At 39.6% G+C, this 19765-nt stretch overlaps 1 protein-coding gene and 1 non-coding gene across 6 annotated transcripts in view; both read left to right on the top strand.

Moving 5' to 3' along the window:
* The window catches only part of ZFAND3 (zinc finger AN1-type containing 3), a 336930-nt gene that overhangs the window by 98066 nt on the left and 219099 nt on the right, over window positions 1-19765 (top strand). For all 5 annotated transcript variants that reach the window (XM_023212706.1, XM_023212704.1, XM_023212705.1 and 2 more), the window contains exon 2: window positions 17526-17566. In XM_023212706.1, coding sequence (XP_023068474.1) covers window positions 17526-17566 — 41 coding nt within the window. The remainder of the gene's footprint in view (window positions 1-17525; window positions 17567-19765) is intronic.
* On the top strand, window positions 942-1109 carry LOC111543232. Its single transcript, XR_002731793.1, has one exon. It is a non-coding gene; the product is annotated as a U1 spliceosomal RNA (small nuclear RNA).

The raw sequence follows: 19765 nt of genomic DNA, 5'->3' as shown, positions 1-19765 counted from the left end.
CCTCCCCACTCCCCTCCCCTCCCCCTCTCCTCTCTTCCCCTCCCTTCTCTCCTCCCCTCCCCTCTCTCCTCTCCTCCCCATTCCCCTCCCTTCCCCTCCCTTTCCCTCTCCTCTCCTCTGCTAGGATTACAGGCGTGAGCCACCGGTGCCTGGCCAAGTGTGACCCATCATTCTTAAGGGCGCTAGGATTTTTGGAATGGTAACTGATCACTGGCTTCAACTTAAAGTCACCAGCTGCCTTAGCCCTTAACAAGAGAATCAGTTGATTCTTTGAAATGTTGAAGCCCGGCATTGACTTATCCCTTCTAACTGTAAAGTTCTCTGTAGCATCATTTTCTAGTGTAAGACTGTTTGATCGACATTGAAAATCTGCTGTTTAGTGTGGCCACCTTCATTTTAGCTAGATCTTTTGGATAACTTGTTCCAGCTTGTACAACAGCACTTGCTGCTTCACCTTGCATTTTTGTTATGGAAATGGCTTTTAAAAAAAAAAAAAAAAAAACTTCATGAACCAACTTCTGCTATCTTCAGACTTCTCTTCTGCAGCTTCCTCACTTCTCTCAGTCAGCTTTTATAGAACTGAAGAGAGTTAGGCTCTTGCTCTGGATTAGGATTTGGTTTAAGGGAATATTGTGGCTGGTTTAATCTTCTGTCTTGATCACTAAAACTTTCTCCATATTTGTATGTTCACTGGAGTAGCATTTTAACTTTTCCTTCAGAACTTTTTCTTTGCATTCACAACCTGGCTAACTGGCATAAGAGGGCTAGCTTTAGGCCTGTCTTGGCTTTCAACATGCCTTTTTCATTAAGCTTAATCATTTCTAGTTTTTGATTTAAAGTAAGAGATGTGTGACTCTTTTCAGTTGAACACTTGGAGGACATTGTAGCATTATTGACCTAATTTTAATATTGTCCCAAGAAAATGGTAGAGAGATGGAGGAATGGCCAGTTGGCAGAGTGATCAGAACACACAACATTTATTGATGAAGTTTGCTGTCTTGGGCTTATCCATTGCACTCTGGATGTGCTGACCCCTGCAGTTTTCCACAAACGTGAGAAACTTGACTGCATAATTTGTGGTAGTGGGAGGCTGCATTTGCACTCTCCTCTGATGCTGTGTGTTTTTTAAAAAATTTTTGTTTGTTTATTTTTTGAGACAGAGCTTCATTCTTTTTGCCCAGGCTGGAGTACAGTGGCACGACCTCAGCCCACTGCAACCACTGCCTCCCAGATTCAAGCGATTCTCCTGCCTCAGCCTCCTGAGTAGCTGGGATTTCAGGCATGCGCCACCATGCCTGGCTAATTTTATATTTTTAGTAGAGACGGGGTTTCACCACGTTGGTCAGGCTGGTCTCAAACTCCTGACCTCAGGTGATCCACCCACCCTGGCTTCCCGAAGTGCTGGTATTACAGGCATGAGCCACTGCACCCGGCCGCTGTGTTTTTTTAACTTACAAAAAAAAAAAAAGTTTGTTGGCTTGTATGGGCATAGTTCATGGTATCCCAAAACAATGACAATAGTAACATTAAAGATACTGATCATAGCTCACCATTGTAGATGTAATAATAATGAAAATATTTGAAATATTGCAAACCTTATGAAAATGTGAGAGAAGAAGGCTTCAGACGATCAAACTTCTCCAAGCTAAAGGAGGAAGTTCGAACCTATTGCAAAGAAGCTAAAAACCTTGAAAAAAGATTAGACGAATGGCTAACTAAAATAACCAGCGTAGAGAAGTCCTTAAATGACCTGATGGAGCTGAAAACCATGGCACGGGAAGTACGTGACGAATGCACAAGCTTCAGTAGCCGATGTGATCAACTGGAAGAAAGGGTATCAGTGATTGAAGATCAAATGAATGAAATGAAGCGAGAAGAGAAGTTTAGAGAAAAAAAGAGTTAAAGGAAATGAACAAAATCTCCAAGAAATGTGGGACTATGTGAAAAGAACAAATTTGCGTCTGATTGGTGTACCTGAAAGTGACGGGGAGAATGGAACCAAGTTGGAAAACACTCTGCAGGATATTATCCAGGAGAATTTCCCCAACCTAGCAAGGCAGGCCAACATTCAAATTCAGGAAATACAGAGAACGCCACAAAGATACTCCTTGAGAAGAGCAACTCCAAGCAAGACACATAATAGTCAGATGCACCAAAGTTGAAATGAAGGAAAAAATGTTCAGACAGCAGCCAGAGAGAAAGGTCGGGTTACCCACAAAGGGAAGTCCATCAGACTAACAATGGATCTCTCAGCAGAAACTCTATAAGCCAGAAGAGAGTGGGGGCCAGTATTCAACATTCTTAAAGAAAAGAATTTTCAACCCAGAATTTCATAGCCAGCCAAACTAAGCTTCATAAGTGAAGGAGAAATAGAACCCTTTACAGACAAGCAAATACTGAGAGATTTTGTCACCACCAGGCCTGCCCTACAAGAGCTCCTGAAGGAAACACTAAACATAGAAAGGAACAACCAGTACCAACCACTGCAAAAACAGGCCAAATTGTAAAGACTGTCGATGGTAGAAAGAAACTGCATCAACTAATAAGCAAAATAACCAGCTAACATCATTACGACAGGATTCACACATAACAATATTAACCTTAAATGTAAATGGGCTGAATGCTGCAATGAAAAGACCAGACTTGCAAAGTGGATAAAGAGTCAAGACCCATCAGTATTCAGGAGACCCATCTCATGTGCAGAGACACACATAGGCTCAAAATAAAGGGATGGAGGAAGATCTACCAAGCAAATGGAAAATAAAAAAAGGCAGGGGTTGCAATCCTAGTCTCTGATAAAACAGACTTGCTGCCAACAAAGATCAAAAGAGACAAAGAAGACCATTACATAATGGTAAAGGGATCAATTCAACAAGAAGATCTAACTATCCTAAATATATATGCACCCAATACAGGAGCACCCAGATTCATAAAGCAAGTCCTTAGAGACCTACAAAGAGACTTAGACTCCCACACAATAATAATGGGACACTTTAACACTCCACTGTCAACATTAGACAGATCAACGAGACAGAAAGTTAAAAAGAATATCCAGGAATTGAACTCACTTCTGCACCAAGTGGACCTAATAGACATCTACAGAACTGTCCACACCAAATCAACAGAATATACATTCTTCTCAGCACCACATTGCACTTACTCCAAAATTGACCACATAGTTGGAAGTAAAGCACTCCTCAGCAAATGTAAAAGAATGGAAATTATAACAAACTGTCTCAGACCACAGTGCAATCAAACTAGAACTCAGGATTAAGAAACTCAATCAAAACCACTCAACTACATGGAAACTGAACAATCTACTCCTGAATGATTACTGGGTATATAACGAAATAAAGGCAGAGATAAAGATGTTATTTGAAACCAATGAGAACAGAGACACAACATACCAGAATCTCTGGGACACATTTAAAGCAGTGTGTAGAGGGAAATTTATAGCACTGAATGCCTACAAGAGAAAGCAGGAAAGATCTAAAATTGACACCCTAACATCACAATTAAAAGAACTAGAGAAGCAAGAGCAAACACATTCAAAAGCTAGCAGAAGGCAAGAAATAACTAAGATCAGAACAGAACTGAAGGAGATAGAGACACAAAAAACCCTTCAAAAAATCGATGAATCCAGGAGCTGGTTTTTTGAAAAGATAGACTGCTAGCAAGACTAATAAAGAAGAAAAGAGAGAAGAATCAAATAGATGCAAAATGTGAAACAGATAGGAAGTAAGCACATGCTGTTGGAACATAAGACTTGCTCAATGCAGGGTTTCCATAAACCCTCAACTTGTAAAAAGTGCAGTACCTCCAAAGTGTGGTTAACTGTAGTGCTCTAAAACCAGGTATGCCAGCCGGGTGCGGTGGCTCACACCTGTAATCCCAGCACTTTGGGAGGCCGAGGTGGGCAGATCACGAGGTCAGGAGATCAAGACCATCCTGGCTAACACGGTGAAACCCTGTTTCCACTAAAAATAAAAAAACATTAGCTGGGCGTGGTGGCGCGTGCCTGTAATCCCAGCTACTCAGGAGGCTAAGGCAGGAGAATTGCTTGAACCCTGGAGGCAGAGGTTGCGGTGAGCCAAGATCACACCACTGTACACCAGCCTGGTGACAGAGCAAGGCTCTGTCTCAAAAAAAAAAAAGGGTATGCCATGTATAATTACAGTGGTCTCCCTTTATCCATGTTTTCACATTTTGCAGTTTCTGGTACCTGCAGTCAGCCATGTTGTGAAAGCATTAAATGGAAAACTCCTGAAATAAACGTAAGTTTTAAGTTGCACACCATTCTGAATAGCATCATGACATCTCATGCTGTTCTGCTCTATCCTGCCCTGGTGGTGAATCATCCCCTTCTCCAGCATAACCACACTATGTATGCACTACCTGCCTGTTAGTAGCTGTCTTGGTTATCAGGTAGACTGTCATGGTATCTGTCATGGTATCTCAGTGTTTGTGTTTAAGTAATCCTGTTTTACTTAATAATGGCCCCAAAGCACAAACGTAGTGATGCTGACATAGTGTTAAAATTGTTCTGTTAAGTATTGTTAATCTTCTGTATTGGATTTATAAATTAGGAAATCTGTTTGTATAGGAAGAACACAGTGTATATAGAGTTCAGTACTATCCGTGATTTCAGGCTTCTGCTGGGAGTCTTGAAATGTATCCCCCAAGGATAATGGGGGACTACTGTATATCATTGTGTGATCATAGATTTATAGAACGTTAGCAGTCACTGGTCTAAGTAGCTCACTTTTTTTTAATGGGTGACAAAACCCAGTTGCGAGGTCCCACGTTCAAACTAAGCCCTTTCTTCCCAGGTCATTGCTCTTAACACTACCCCTGTAGCAACTGTTTTTACCCTGAAGACAGAATTATAAAGGAGTTTACAACAGTGGGAGGAATGTGTGTTGGACATTAGAAATTTATGATTACAAGGGCAATGAAATATGATACACAAGAAGCAATACAATCTCTGGTGATTGTAGAACAGGAATACTTTAAGTCTTTTTGGGGCAGAGATAGAAAAGATGCACTCTTGAGTTCCCTTCTGTTTTTTTGCTGGGGGTTATAACCAGAGAATTTTCTTTTGCAAACTCTGGTCAATCTTGTATTTTGTGATGAATAATTAAAATAAGAAATGGATATTTTGAACTTTGAACTTTACTTGTCAGTGAGCATTGGACTGGGAATAAGGAAAGCAGTTTATTTTCTGCCGTCACCTTTCAACCATTCCTTATCTAGTTTCATTGTAGGTGTGGTATCCTGACTCTTTCACGAACTCCCTGAGAATGGCCTAGTTGATTGATGTAAGGTATAAAATGTTTGGAATTTGAACAAATGAAAGATGTTGAAGTGCAAATGACATTTAAAAAATATGTCAGTGACATTATGTATACATTAAAATTCTTCTTGTATGTGCATATTGCTAGATATTGATTTCTCCTCCTCCATGTTTTGTAGATGTTCTGTTGGTATTTTTATCTTTCCTGAATGACATGAACAGAAATGTTGCATCGTGTAGAAGTCTTTTTTGTTTTTGTTTTTTGATATGAAGTCTCTATTGCCCAGGCTGGAGTGCAGTGGCGCGATCTTGGCTCACTGCAAGCTCTGCCTCCCGGGTTCATGCCCTTCTCCTGCCTCAGCCTGGCAAGTAGCTGGGACTATAGGTGCCTGCCACCACGCCCGGCTAATTTTTTGTATTTTTAGTAGAGATGGGGTTTCACCATGTTAGCCAGGATGGTCTCGATCTCCTGACCTCATGATCCTCCCGCCTCGGCCTCCCAGAATGCTGGGATTACAGGTGTGAGCCACCATGCCTGGCCTGTGTAGATGTCTTTACTTGGATATCCTCCAGCTTCTATAAGTGCCTTGTGCTTGTCTTTCTCAGCCATACAGCTTCTTTTCTAGCCTGTTTAACCTTGTAGTTTGAACCCTTGTAACTCTATCATCTCCCAGGTTTATGTCACATTTTCTGACAAAGATCTAATAATAATACTTCAGGTTACTTTTCATCTTTCACTAAAATTATCATGCCTTTGATTTAATTTACCATAAATATAGATAAAAGAATGCCTCTCTCTGCAAGCCTGAATTATCTTAATGAGAGTAGATGAGTGGATGAAGCAAAAATATTTGCCGCTTGGGTAGGACAGGTGAATATTTAATTATTTTGACACACTTTGGGAAAAGTACTCTAAGCTCCATAAATGTTGTTGTTCCCCCAACCCCACCTATTTTCAAAAGCAACATTGTTAGCAAGAAAAATAAGGCCAGAGAATAACTCATTGTTATCTCTCTTAAATTTGTCATTCTCAGTTTAATTCTCAGGTAATTGCTCTCATACTAGATGGTTGGGAAGTTTTCTGTGTGTTTTCAAAACATGAAAAATGCCCTTTTTTTTTTTTTTTTGAGACAGAGTCTCTGTCGCCCAGGCTGGAGTGCAGTGGCGCAATCTTGGCTCACTGCAACCTCCGACTCTGGTTCAAGTGATTCTTCTGCCTCAGCCTCCTGAGTAGCTGAGATTACAGGCATGCGCCACCACGCCCAGCTAATTTTTGTATTTTTAGTAGAGACGGGGTTTCACCATGTTGGCCACGATGGTCTCAATCTCCTCACCTCATGATCCGCCTTGGCCTCCCAAAGTGCTGGGATTATAGGCGTGAGCCACCTCGCCGGGCCAAGAGATCTTATATATGTGTTCACTCATTTTGTCCTGATGGTAACTGCATGTATATTTAAAGGTCATGGATTATATAAAATTATATGTAATTTGTATATGCTCCTAATATAAATTTTAAAATGTTAATTTTTCCACATTTATGAACAGATTTAAATTCTCCATGTCTGCACAGACATTGGACTTCAATATTTACCAAATTATTATTTAATATTTACCAAGCCATTTTAAAAGTTATTGACCATGGTTTTTCAGAGGATATCATATTCATTTTTCAGCCTCCAAGTTGTTTGAGATAAAGCACTTTAAAATCTGTAAATGTTATGATCACTGGAAAATTTATCCCAAGCCACAAGAATTCGTTCATGTAACATTAGAAGAGTTGTCATCATCTTGACGTCATTTATTATCTTCCTCACATTTCAAGGCTGTTACTGCACTGCTTTCTGGAAGATCTTCAGAGGCCTTCTTCAATGGCAGCTACTATTTGTAATCACTCTCTAGAAATAAGTATTAAATCTGTGTTTAAAACTGTATCCTCCCCTTTTTATAAAACTAATTTGTTGTGGTAACCATGACAAAGTATCCAATATTAGAGTTGGCTTGACATCCTTCCATACCTCAATATGTCTGACTAGTGTCTCTGACTAGTGATGAGAACTTCACTGTCTCAGCCTTTCACAGACTCTAACTAGAGAGATGATGCCTCTGGGACTGTGACTGTATATTCCTCTTTTGAAATCCCAAACACCATTCATTTCCCTGGGCATGACTGCATGCTTGGATTTCTCTTTCTCACTTCCAGGTTGTTTTTGAAGCTTTTTTTTTTTTTTTGGCCCTTGTTAGTACTTACTATAAAATAATTGGTGTCTGCCTCAAAAGTAAGGATTTAATTGTAAAGCAGTTCCTTCTTTCTGAAAGATAACTTTAGGGAAGAAAACCTTATCTTACGTTTGGGGATATATAGTGGGACAGCTGCAATCATTGATATATATTAGGTGTGTTAGAGTTGATAGCCTCATTAAGTTTCTCGTATGTGGAAAAATTATTTGGCATTTTAATCACTTCATTGTATTTTTTTCTCCTTTTCTACAGGGGCTTTCATTCGTATATTTTAATTTTTTTCTTCTTCTTTTGACTAGTTTATTGATGGCCATGCCTCATCTTGTCTGTAATTGTTAGATGGTGCTGGACTAAATTTTTAGTAATACATACAGGGCCACAGATGATGATGTGACTAGTTTTACATCTATACACTATAACTTTTAGTGCAAGTACTTGAAACACACAAAAATTGAGGCATTTTGCTCTGCTGTCCTTGAATTTGGGCATACAATGCTAAAACCACTGCTAATTACAATAACCCACTTGGGATCTAAATTGTTACATTAAAATTAGTTTTTAAAGTGAGCAGGATCCATATTGTTACATTATAGAAACTAACACCCTTATTAACAGCTCCATCATTGTAATAGTTCCTTAAGAAGAAAATTTGCAGACATGGTCTGAACCATTTAGAGTGATGTGTAAGTTTGGACAGGCTGGTTGCACCGTAGAAAGCCTCCTTTGTCATTGCCAGCTAGAATGTCATCTGTTTGAACTGGTCTTTTTCTTGTTTGCCTAGGGTGAGTAGAGAGTGATGATTTAGTAGAGCTGTTGGCTGCTTCCTGGCTGCTGTAGGAAGTTAGTTTTTCTGGCTATATGTGTATGAGGCAGGAAGCAGATTGTTAGTAGTCTTTAATCTAATTTTATCTCTAAGAAAACTGGGATGATTTTTAGTGTGTAGTAGGTATTGTGGTTTGTTTTTTCCTTCCTTTCCTTTACCATCCCACTCCTCGGCCCCTTCTCCTTCTCTTTGTCCTCTTACCCTTCCCTCCCCTTTCCTCCTTTGTCTGGTCTATTAGAAGAGGTTGAATTCAGAAATGTGACTAGTTTTTGCAGATTGTGTTTTTACAGACTAGTTTTTAGAAATGTGACAGTTTTTGCAGATTGATTCCCTTCATTGAAGAAGGAACTTTCTTTGTAGTCTAGAATTTTTTAGTTTTATGATACATGTCTAGTCTGGAGAAGTTCAGGGACCATAGGACTGGAAGGGCTTGGTATACTTATGTGCTGGTACTGATTTTTCTTTATACTTTTCTTTATTTTTCTTGTGCCGTAGGTTTTTCCTTCCAGTTGGGTAAAAAAAAAAAAAAAAAAAAAAAAAAAAAAAGGTTGTTGAGGAACATTGATATGGTGACAGAGTTTTTTAACATTTCCATATTTATATTAAAATAGTTTTTTGCATGTGTGTGTTTCTCTTGAGTGGGGAGAGATAGTAGTCTTGTGTGTGTGTCAGGAAAATACTATAAATAAGATGTTTCTAGAATTCCCAGAAATTAGGACTATTACTTGAATTCCCCAAGATGAATTAGCATGAAGGCTAATTTATTTGTCATTAAAACATTGATATCCTTCAAAATTGAAAAAAAAATTAGAAGAAACATTTAACAACATAATCATTTCTGCCATCAAGTAAAAATTAAAAAGTACAAACAGTGTTGGCCAGGTGCAATGGTTCATACCTGTAATCCCAGCACTTTGGGAGGCTGAAGCAGGTGGATTGCTTGAGCTGACTAGTCAGAGACCTGCCTGGCAACATGGCAAAACCCCATCTCTACACACACACACACACACACACACACACACACACACACACACACTAGCTGGGTGTGGTGGCATGCACCTGTAGTCCCAGTTACTCAGGAGGCTGAGGTGGGAGGATGGCTTGAGCCCAGGAGGCGGAGGTTGCAGTGAGCTGAGATCACACCACTGCACTCCAGCCAGGGCAATAGAGCCAGGCCTTGTCTCATAAATAAAATAAGATAAGATAAGATAAGATAAAATAAGATAAAATAAAATAAAATATTGTTGGCAAAGATGTGTTGAAAATAGTATATAGAACTTACCTGGAAGGTAATTTTGCAATACTTAACCAAAATCATACTTTTTCATCTAGTAAGGTCTCCTTCTCACAATCAGTGTTAAAGCCATTCAGATACAGATTTATGATTAAAGGTTGAAGTCCCAAAATGCTCATTATAGAAATATTTATAATAGAAAAAATTGGGGAAAAATGATTATACATCCAACAGTAGTAAGGGTGTGACTAAATTATAGTATTAGTATGTAATGGATTGTTACAGAGCAACAAATATGTTTTTGAAGAATAAGCAGTATAAATATTAAATGTAAATGTAAATTGAAAAAATGGTATCTGTAGATTTTCATTATGCATTTCTTTATGAAATTTTTATATATACACAAAAGAAAATAGTCATGCATTGCTTCATGATGGGGACATAGTCTATTAGTCGGTTTCATTGTGGAAACAGTGTTGAACATCATAGAGTGCTGTTAGTGGGTTTCATTGCGGAAACAATGTTGAACATCATAGAGTGTCCTTAAACAAACCTAGGTGGTATAGCCTACTCTACACCTACACTATATGATGTAGCCTGTTGCTCCTAGGCTGCAAACCTGTAGAACATGTTACTATATTGAATACTGTAGGCAGTTGTATTTGTGTGTCTAAACCTAGAAAAGGTATGGTAAAAATATGGCGTGAAAGATAAAGTGTACACCTGTCCCAGGCACTTACCATGAATGGAGCTTGCAAGACTGGAAATTGCTCTGGGTGAGTCAGTGAATGAGTAGTGAGTGAATGTGAGGGTCCTAGGACATAATGTTACTGTAGATGTTGCAAACACTGTACACTTAGGCTACACTAAGTTTATTTTTTAATTTTCTTTAATAATAAATTAGCTTTAGCTTACTATAACTTTTTTACCTTATAAACTTAAAAAAATTTTAAACTTAAGACTCTTTTGTAATCACACTTAGCTTAAAACACAAGCATATAGTTACACAAAAATATTTTCATTATATCCTTATTCTATAAGTTTTCTTTACTGATTGTTTGACACAGTTTCACTGTGTTGTCCAGGCTGGACTCAAAAGTCCTGGGCTCAAGTGATCCTTCCTTCTCAGCCTCCTGAGTAGCTGGGACTACAACAGGTGCATGCCACCAGGCCTGGCACCTTTATTTAAACAATATTTTATTTTTTGCTTCTAAAGCTTTTTAATTAGGCCCCAACATACACACATGCACACAATTAGCCTAGGCCTGCACAGAGTCAGGAGCATCAGTCTTCTGCTTCCACATCTTTTCCCACTGGAAGGTCTTCAGGCGTAGTGACTGGTATGGAGCTGTCATCTCCATGATAACAACGCCTTCTTCTGGATACCTCCTGAAAGAGCTGCCTGAGGCTGCTTTACAGTTAACAACTACTTCTTCCTCTTCTGTTTTTAGTGAGTAGAAGAATTACAGTCTAAAATAATGATATAAAGTATAGTAAATACACAAACCAATCACATAGTTGTTTATCATTTTTTATCAAGTATTATGTACTATACATAATTGTATGTACTAGACTTTTATATGACTGGCAGCACAGTCTGTTTGTTTACTGTGTTGCTCTAACACTACAGCTATGATGCCACTAGGTGATAGGACGTTTTTGGCTGCATTATAATCTTATGGAACTTCCATTGTGTATGTGATCTGTCATTGATGAAAGTATCATTATGCAGTACATGACTGTATGTAATGTGTATATATGGTATGAAGCATAATAAAATGAACACCTATGAACATACCATATAACAACCAATACTGTCAAGATAATAAATTCTGAATTATGGATATCTATCTAAAAAGATAAGTATTTCTTATTTTGGGGAATTATAAATGAGTTTTTTTTTTGTTTTTTTTTCTACATTCTGTTCAAGGGGTATGTATTTACAAAACCAGAACATACTATTAAACATTATTTATTAGAAAAAGAAAAAAATTTAAGTGGATTTCTCACTGTATCTCATTAGAAAGAAACTTTTAAAAGTGTTTGCCACCTGTTATCTCCTGAGTGACAGATCATGGCCAGATACATAGAGTGACGTTGTCTACCAGCCATAGGTAATGCATTGTGACAGAGCTCCAGAAAGATGACAGGCTGACAGCCACAGGAATTGTGGAGAACCTGTCTTCTAGCTGGTGTTTGACCTCTACAGAATACATTTCAAATATCTACCTAGGTGTTTTTTGTTTGTTTGTTTGTTTGTTTGTTTTCATGGTTCAGGCCTGCAAAAGAGATTTCATTTCTTCATTTAACAAGCATTTATTGGGTACCTGTTAAATACCAACCAAGAGTGACCAAAGGAGTCTTTGCTCTTATGGCACTTACATTCTAGTGGTGAAAGATAGCAAGCAAACAGGCATGCGGTGAGCTATCGAAGAATGATGTGTTGTGAAAGAAGGAAACAGGAAGAGGAACTAATTTAAATTGGGTAGTCAGGCCACAGGAGTTGTGGCTCACACCTGTAATCCCAGCACTTTGGGAGGCTGAGGTGGGAGGATCACTTGAGCTGAGGAGTTTGAGATCAGCCTGGGCAGCAAAGCAAGACCCCATCTTTACAAAAAATAATGGACTAATGCGTGCCTAGAGTCTTATCTACTTGGAAGGCTATAGCAGGAGGATGGCTTGAGACTAGGAGGTCAAGGCTGCAGTGAGCTATGATTGTGCCACTGCGCTCTGGCCTGGGCAATAAAATGAGACCCAGTCTCAAAAAAACAAAAAATAAAAAAATAAATTGGGTTGTCAAGGGAAGGCAACTGAGGAGGTTTGAACTAGATTATGAGTAACAAGAAAGAGACAGCATTACAGTGATTTGGTGGTAGAGAGAACAACATGGGCACGAGCCCTGCAGCACAGTTGGGGAACAGAGAAAAGGCAAGTGTGGTTAAAATGTGGTGAGTGAGGGGGCAGAATGATAAGAGAGGAAGAGGGGAAGTAGGCAGAGTCAGATCACAAGGAGATTTCCAGGCTTTTTGTTTTATTTTGTTTTTAAACTTTTCTCCAGGTAAAAAGTTTGGGTTTTATACTCAGTAGCAAATTGTTGGATAGTGTTAAGCAAGAAAATAACATGCTCCAACTTGTTTTAAAAGATGACCATGGTGGCTTCGTGGAAAAATCAATTGTATAGGGTCAAGAGTGGGAATGAGAAGACCAATAAAAAGCTATTTACAGTGGCCTAGGTGAGAGTTAATGGTGGCTATCATAGAAGCATTGAGGAAGGAGAGGAATACATAGATTTGAGGTCTATTTGTAAGTAGAACTAATGCGTCTTGCTGAGTGTTGTTATCTGTGAGACTACAGGAAGGATGGTAATCAAAAATGGTTTCTGCCGGGTGCGGTGGCTCACGCCTGTAATCCCAGCACTTTGGGAGGCCGAGGCAGGCAGATCACCTGAGGTCAGGAGTTTAAGAGCAGCCTGGCCAACATGGCGAAAACCTGTCTCTACTAAAAATACAAAAATTAGCCGGGTGTGGTGGTGGGCGCCTGTAATCCCAGCTACCTGGGAGGCTGAGGCTGAAGAATTGCTTGAACCCAGGAGGCAGAGGTTGCAGTGAGCCCAAATCATGCTACACTCTAGCCTGGGCGACAGATCTAGACTCTGTCTCAAAAAAAAGAAAAATAAAAAAGAAAAGGTTTCTAGAATTTTGATCTGAGCAACTGGGAAGAAGGTGTTTTCCATTTATAGAGTGGAAAGGATGGGTCAGGCAAATTTGTGGGAAATACTGAGAATTCTAATTGGAAATACTAAGTTTGAGTCACATGTTGAGATGTCAAATAGGCAGTTAGATATGTGAGTTTGGAGCAAGGAAAAGAGATTTGGGATTGAAGGTAAACATTTGTGCATCTTTTGTGTATAGATACAGTATTTTAAAACCACGAGAGTGTGGGAGATCACTACTAAATGAGAAGTAGAGGTAATGAAGACTGAGTTTCTGGACCTCCAGTTAAGGGTCTTTGCAGGGGAGGAGCAGCAGCAAAGGTGGCTAAATGGGAGCTGTTGTGGGGGAAGAGGGTTGTTTGATCTGGGATTTGAGTGACATGAAGGTATATGAAGAGTGTTCTGGAAAGAAGGATGGATCTGGCTGAATGCTACTGAGAGGGAATATGCTATGATCGAATACATACCCTTGTATATTAGTTTTCTGAGGCTATTGTAACAAATTACCACAAAGTTGGTGACTTAGAATAATAGACATTTATTTTCTCAAAGTTCTGGAGGCTAGAAGTCCAAGATCTGGGAGGGCTTCCTTCCTTCCAGGGTAGCCCTGAGGGAGAATCCATTCCTCACCTCTTCCAGCTTCTGGGGGCTGCCCCAGCATTCATGGGCTTGTAACCCTGTTACTCCAGCTTCTGCCTCCATCTTCACGTGGCTGTTTACTCTGGGTGTCTTTCTGAATTCCCTTTGCTACTCCCTTATAAAAATGTTCTTTGACTCTCTCTCTTGTGATGTCATTTAGGGTTCACCTGGATAATCGAGGGTAATCTCATCTCAAAATCATTAATTAACTTGGAAAGGACCCTCTACCCCCCAAGTCAGGTAGCTTCAAGATTAAGACTCGATATCTTTGGGTAGCCGTTATTCAGCCTACTACCCCTTGGTTTTAGAAACGTGGTATCCATTGGAGAGCCCCATAAGAGTAGTTTCACTGGAGCAGTGAAGCTTTACCTTTCATGCTTACTGTCACAAACAGAGCTCTGTTGTCTGTTCCAAGACCATGCAAGTTGATTACATGCATTTTCTTAGGTAGTGAGTAGTTGTATGCCTGTGATTAGCTTCAAGTTTCACATGTTCAACATGAGAAAGGATCAAAGTTCCCAGAAGTCTCTGCCAGTTCCTTTGGATTCAGTGTTCTTGACCCATGTGATCCAAGCTGGCATTGTTTAGAAGTGACCATTATTTCAATAGCCAAAATCTGGTTTATTTTAGATTTAAAACATCTCCGTTTTGAGTAATAATATCAGTAGCTATATTATTTCTTTTATAACCTGATTGACAACCATGTTGTTGAAAAATTTCTATCCAGAATGTGTAATGGATGTCATTTAGATAATACATAGGTATGGTGGGCATTTTAAATACATAAACTATCTGAAGAGAGAGATCAAGGGACTCTGAGAAAAATGCCATTTTGCCAATTTTTTTTTTTACCATGTTTCTGAAACTCAGATGTTAAAACTGGCACACTTGTTGCCAGGTTGTTCTCTGAAGGCTTTCCATGATTCCTGCTGGACAGTTGGGAGTAGCAGAGGTTATATGAGTTATATCTGGCTTTTTGTGACATTGCGTGGACAAGAGGTAGTGACCACATTAGAAGGGCACCTGCTTCTTTGGTGGGGAATTCTGACCCCTTCAGAGAAGTTGAGTGGAGATGAGAGGGGAGGGGACAATCACAATATTCTGGCAATAGAGAATGTTCTGCTAACCACAGATGTGTGTATATTGCATCCATACTAGAGAGTCTCTTTAGGATGGAGAGGCGCCCCTAGTTCAAGTTCAGTTAGTTAAAACAGGCATGTAGGATTTTCGTCATTCTCAATTCTTCATTGCGTTGGAACTGAAATGACTGAGAATCTTAGGTTGTTTTTCCATGTGCCTGGAGGGTCAGGGAGGGCAGGAGTTGTGCTTCTTCCATATGAGAAGCTTTACTTTCTCAGGGAGCTGACTTGATTTCCGTAGACATTCTCACAAACCACCAGAGCGCTGTTTCTGGACTGATATATACCCCTCAGCTTCTATATTGAGGCAGAGGCCTAAGTTTGGCATGATGAATAGAATACAGGTGTTGGAGTTAGACCAGATTAATTCACTTACTAGTTCTGTAATCTTCGGCATGTTACATACCCTCTTGGGACTTCTATTTCTTCAATGGTAAAATGGGGTTGAAGGTATCTGGTATTGTGCCTGCCACATTATGGGCATGTAATAAATGTTAGATGCTACCATTAACACATCTCTTTATCCACTTACTCATCTTATTCACTTATTGATACTTAATTTTCCTCATTGCTCTTGTGTTTATATTAAGCAGGATTCTAAAGGAATATCTACTTGTTGACAGCATCTTTTTTGGGACAGAAATAATGACTCCCTTTCCCCCATCTTGTGGCAATTAACTGTTGGGGGGGAGGGGCTTCAGTTCCAGCACATGTGCAAACAATCAGCATCAGAGAATACTTTCTGAGGGAGGCTTTCTTTCATTGTAAAACATAGTAAAGAGGGCAAAAGAAGGTTGGCTTATTCTATTTTTAGGGGCAGTTCTGGTCAAAGGCTCAAATATTGGAAATGGAGTTGCTGAGGAATGAGGTTTTAAATAGGTCAGCTTGCCTAACATAGAGCATTCCAGGAGGTCTTTGGAAGGGAGAGCTGTAAGAATGAGTCCTCTTGGGATAGGATCAGGAAGGGAAACAGCAGTCAGATGAATGTAACAGAAAAGTCATTATTATTATTATTATTTTTTGGAGACAGATTCTTGCTCTGTCGCCCAGGCTGGAGTGCAGTGGTGTGATCTCGGCTCACTGCAACCTCTGCGTCTCTGGTTCAAGCGATTCTTGTGTCTCAGCCTCCCAAGTAGCTGGGGCTACAGACATGTGCCACCTCTCCTAGATGATTTTTTCTATCTTTAGTAGAGATGGGGTTTTGTCATGTTGCCCAGGCTGGTCTTGAACTCCTGAGCTCAGGCATTCCGCTCACCCCTCGGCCTCCTGTAGTGTTAGGATAACAGGTGTGAGCCACCATGCCTGGCCAGAAAAGTCATTTATTGATTGCCCACCGTGTAATCCCTGGGGTGCTATGCTGCCAGGTGCTGTGTTGTGAACAAAGGATGTTGGGTTGGCCTTTGGAGTTTGCTTACACCCAAGGTCAGATATTTTTCTATAGTTCCTAGCTTTGTGACCTAGAACAGGCTGCCCACCTATGTAATGGGGACGAGACTGTATGTCTTTGATTTCTAAGACCGCCCCCACAAGTTGAATAATACCTTGGCAGAGGAGGGGGGAACATAGTGTTCCATTATTGGAACACTAAGCATGTGGGTTATTTATATCCTGCTCAAGGTCCTTGCCCTGGTCTCATTGCCAAAATTCAAAAATTCCAACCTCTGGCATAAACAGGTTAAATTATTCATCGCTTGTAAACAATTCTAAGGTATTTCCTTGTTACAGAAATGCTAATGTGATTCTTTTTAAAAGTGCATTTTAGAAGCAAAACAATATGGTAATACCCATCTTAGTGATGTTGGGATGATTAATAAGATAATGTATGTGAAATGCCCATCCAAGTTAGTATTCAGTGAATTGTAGCTATTATTAATGGATGAAAGGACATGACAAATAATTTGGAGTATCTGAAGAAAGAATTTTAAACAAGAAGGTCATAATGTGACTAGGATCTGAAATAGGGAAGATTAAAGTTCAACTAATGTTATAGAGATAAATGACTGTGTATATGAGGAGAAAGTTTTACCCGTTTACAAATTCTTTGTTGTTTATAGTGATAACTTCGTATATTTTTCAGTATGAAAAGAGGGAATGTGGTAATCATGTGGTTTAAATTGACTCTCATACCATCTTCTGGGCATTTTATGTTTCTGAACTTGTTGCTATATAAGCTGCTAACATACACAATAAATAAAAGCAAGCATTGGCTAACTTACAGGTAAAAAATAAAAATAAAAAACAAGTTTTTATATTTTTGTTTTTTTTATTTTTATTTTGTTGAGGGGGGATTGGTGGCTAGCTAGGGACTTGTTATTAATTTATCAGTTTATTAGTTCAGTTGCCTGGCCAGAAAGTTCTTTGCCTACATTTCGGACATCTTATGTTTTGATTAGAGTGATACGGAGTTTTTAGCTCTTCTTTCTTTCTTTTCTTTTTGTTTGCCCCAGGTCCAGCAAGACTATGAATCTCTGTTCCAAATGCTTTGCTGGTAAGTGCAGAAAAAGGGTTTTTAAATTTACTTTCATTTTTCTTTTTTTTTTTGGTTGTTTTTAAGACTAAATCATTTGACCCTCCCTTGGATTTATGCATGGGGTTTTGTTTTCTTAGCTTGTGTGAGAAAGCAGTTTCACCTTACCAAGGTGCTTCATATATTTGCCTAGGACGGTTGAAACAGTCTTCCTTGAATGAAATCCTATCTCCTGTGTACTTGCACCAAACAAACTTTCCTTGGTTTACTGTTGTTGGTGTACAGTAGAACTGTAAAAAAAATGCGTGTATTTTAATAGGGTAGTAGATACTGCTCATCTTGACTTGAATGATTAATGGTTAATATTGCTTTATCAATGAGAATATAACAGAATATTTTCATGTTGGAGTCAGGAAGAGAATGATGCTGAGTTAGCCCTTCATCAAATCCATCATAGTGGCCGCCATGGTGGCTCATGCCTATAATCCCCGCACTTTGGGAGGTAGAGACAGGAGGATTGCTTGAGGCCAGGAGTTTGAGACCACCAACATGGTGAGACCCCATCTCTATAAAAACAAAAAAACTGCTGCAGATCCCTCATTGAAATCACCTCGGGTAAGTCATGTAATCTCTTTGGACCTTGGATTCATCATTATAAAATGAAGGACTTGGGCTTGACATGTGGCAAGGTCCTTTTCTAGCCCCAGAGTGGTAATTGGTTAACTTCTAGAATTATGACTTCTTCACAAAGTTGAAACTTGAGTTTTTTTGTTTTTACTTTTTTAAAAAAGAACTTTATATCTAGCGATCCTATATAAATAAGTCTTTACTAATTAGGATATGTTTAACTTTCCTTCTTCATTTTGTCAAAGATAAACAAAGCTGCATAGTAGCTAAAGTTCTAAGGACAGATTTTAGTCAATAACACACTTTTGCAATAGGGAAGAGGGTCCAGTATGAAATGAAGTCAATGTCGATTTGCAGAGATGACTGGGAGTTTTAAAGGAAGAATGGCAGGGGACTTGGAGTGGTTAAACAGGGGATCTGTAGAGTCAAGGAAGTGAAAAACCTAAAAAGATTGGTAAAATATGGTGATTAGGCCAGCTGTGCCTGTTAGCTGCCACTGTGACTGGGGAATAGATACCCTATTTTTCCTGATGGTTACATTTTAAAGGAATGGCTTTAAAAGACACTCCTGAGTTGTAGGAGTACGGCTCAAAGGGACAGAGGAAGGATTCACAGTTGTAAACCCTTTTTAGTAAATGATCTAAGAGGATGGTTAGGGCCTATCTTCAGATGCTGGCTAGAACAAACAGTAGATTCTTTGGCAGCCTTGAGCTTTAAGAGGCAGACACTTAAAGGGAGGCTAGGGTATGACCTAGGGAGGTAACCTTGAGCTGTTAGAAATGTTAGTGTTTAAAATTAGCTGGACATGGTGGCGCGCACCTGTAGTCCCAGCTACTCGGGAGGCTGAGGCAGGAGAATTGCTTGAACCCGGGAGGCAGAGGTGCAGTGAGCCGAGATCACGCCACTGCACTCCATCCTGGCAACAGAGCGAGACTCCGTCTCAAATTAAAAAAAAAAAAAAAAAAAAAAAGAAACGTTAGTATTTAAGTCTTTTAATGTGAAAGGAGTGGGTGGACCAAATCATTTGTTTTGGGAGTCCGTAGTTTTTAAAGGTCCAGGTTGAGGCCTGGTCCAGAAGAGGGCTCAGAGGAGCCTGGCTAGATTTTTATTGAAGAGATTTTTGTTGTTGTTGTTGTTAATTTTAATCTATTCATTATGCTATTTGGGCAAGGAAGTAATCACAGTGTAAGCTTTAGACCTTTACATTGGGGCCTAAACTAGGGGATAGGTGGGAAAGAATTGGGAGAATTGGGGAAGCTGACGGCTCTTATGTGTTCAAAATTTGGAATTTGTCAGATATTTAGGTTTTTAAAAGAAAAGAGATATTGGTGGATTTTTATTCAGCTTTTAACAGTATTTGTGCCATGTTAAAGGACTGTATCGGGCCGGGCACAGTGGCTCACGCCTATAATCCCAGCACTTTGGGAGGCTGAGGTGGGTGGATCACGAGGTCTGGAGAGCGAGACCATCCTGGCCAACATGATGAAACCCTGTCTCTACAAAAAACCCACAAAAATTAGCTGGGTGTGGTGGCGCATGCCTGTAATCCCAGCTACTTGGGAGGCTGAGACAGGAGAATCGCTTGAACGCAGG

This window comes from Piliocolobus tephrosceles, chromosome 5, assembly GCF_002776525.5.
Source record: "Piliocolobus tephrosceles isolate RC106 chromosome 5, ASM277652v3, whole genome shotgun sequence".
Classification (NCBI taxonomy): Eukaryota; Metazoa; Chordata; class Mammalia; order Primates; family Cercopithecidae; genus Piliocolobus; species Piliocolobus tephrosceles.
Note: the sequence above shows the minus strand (reverse complement) of the source record. Positions and strands in the feature narration are given on the sequence as shown.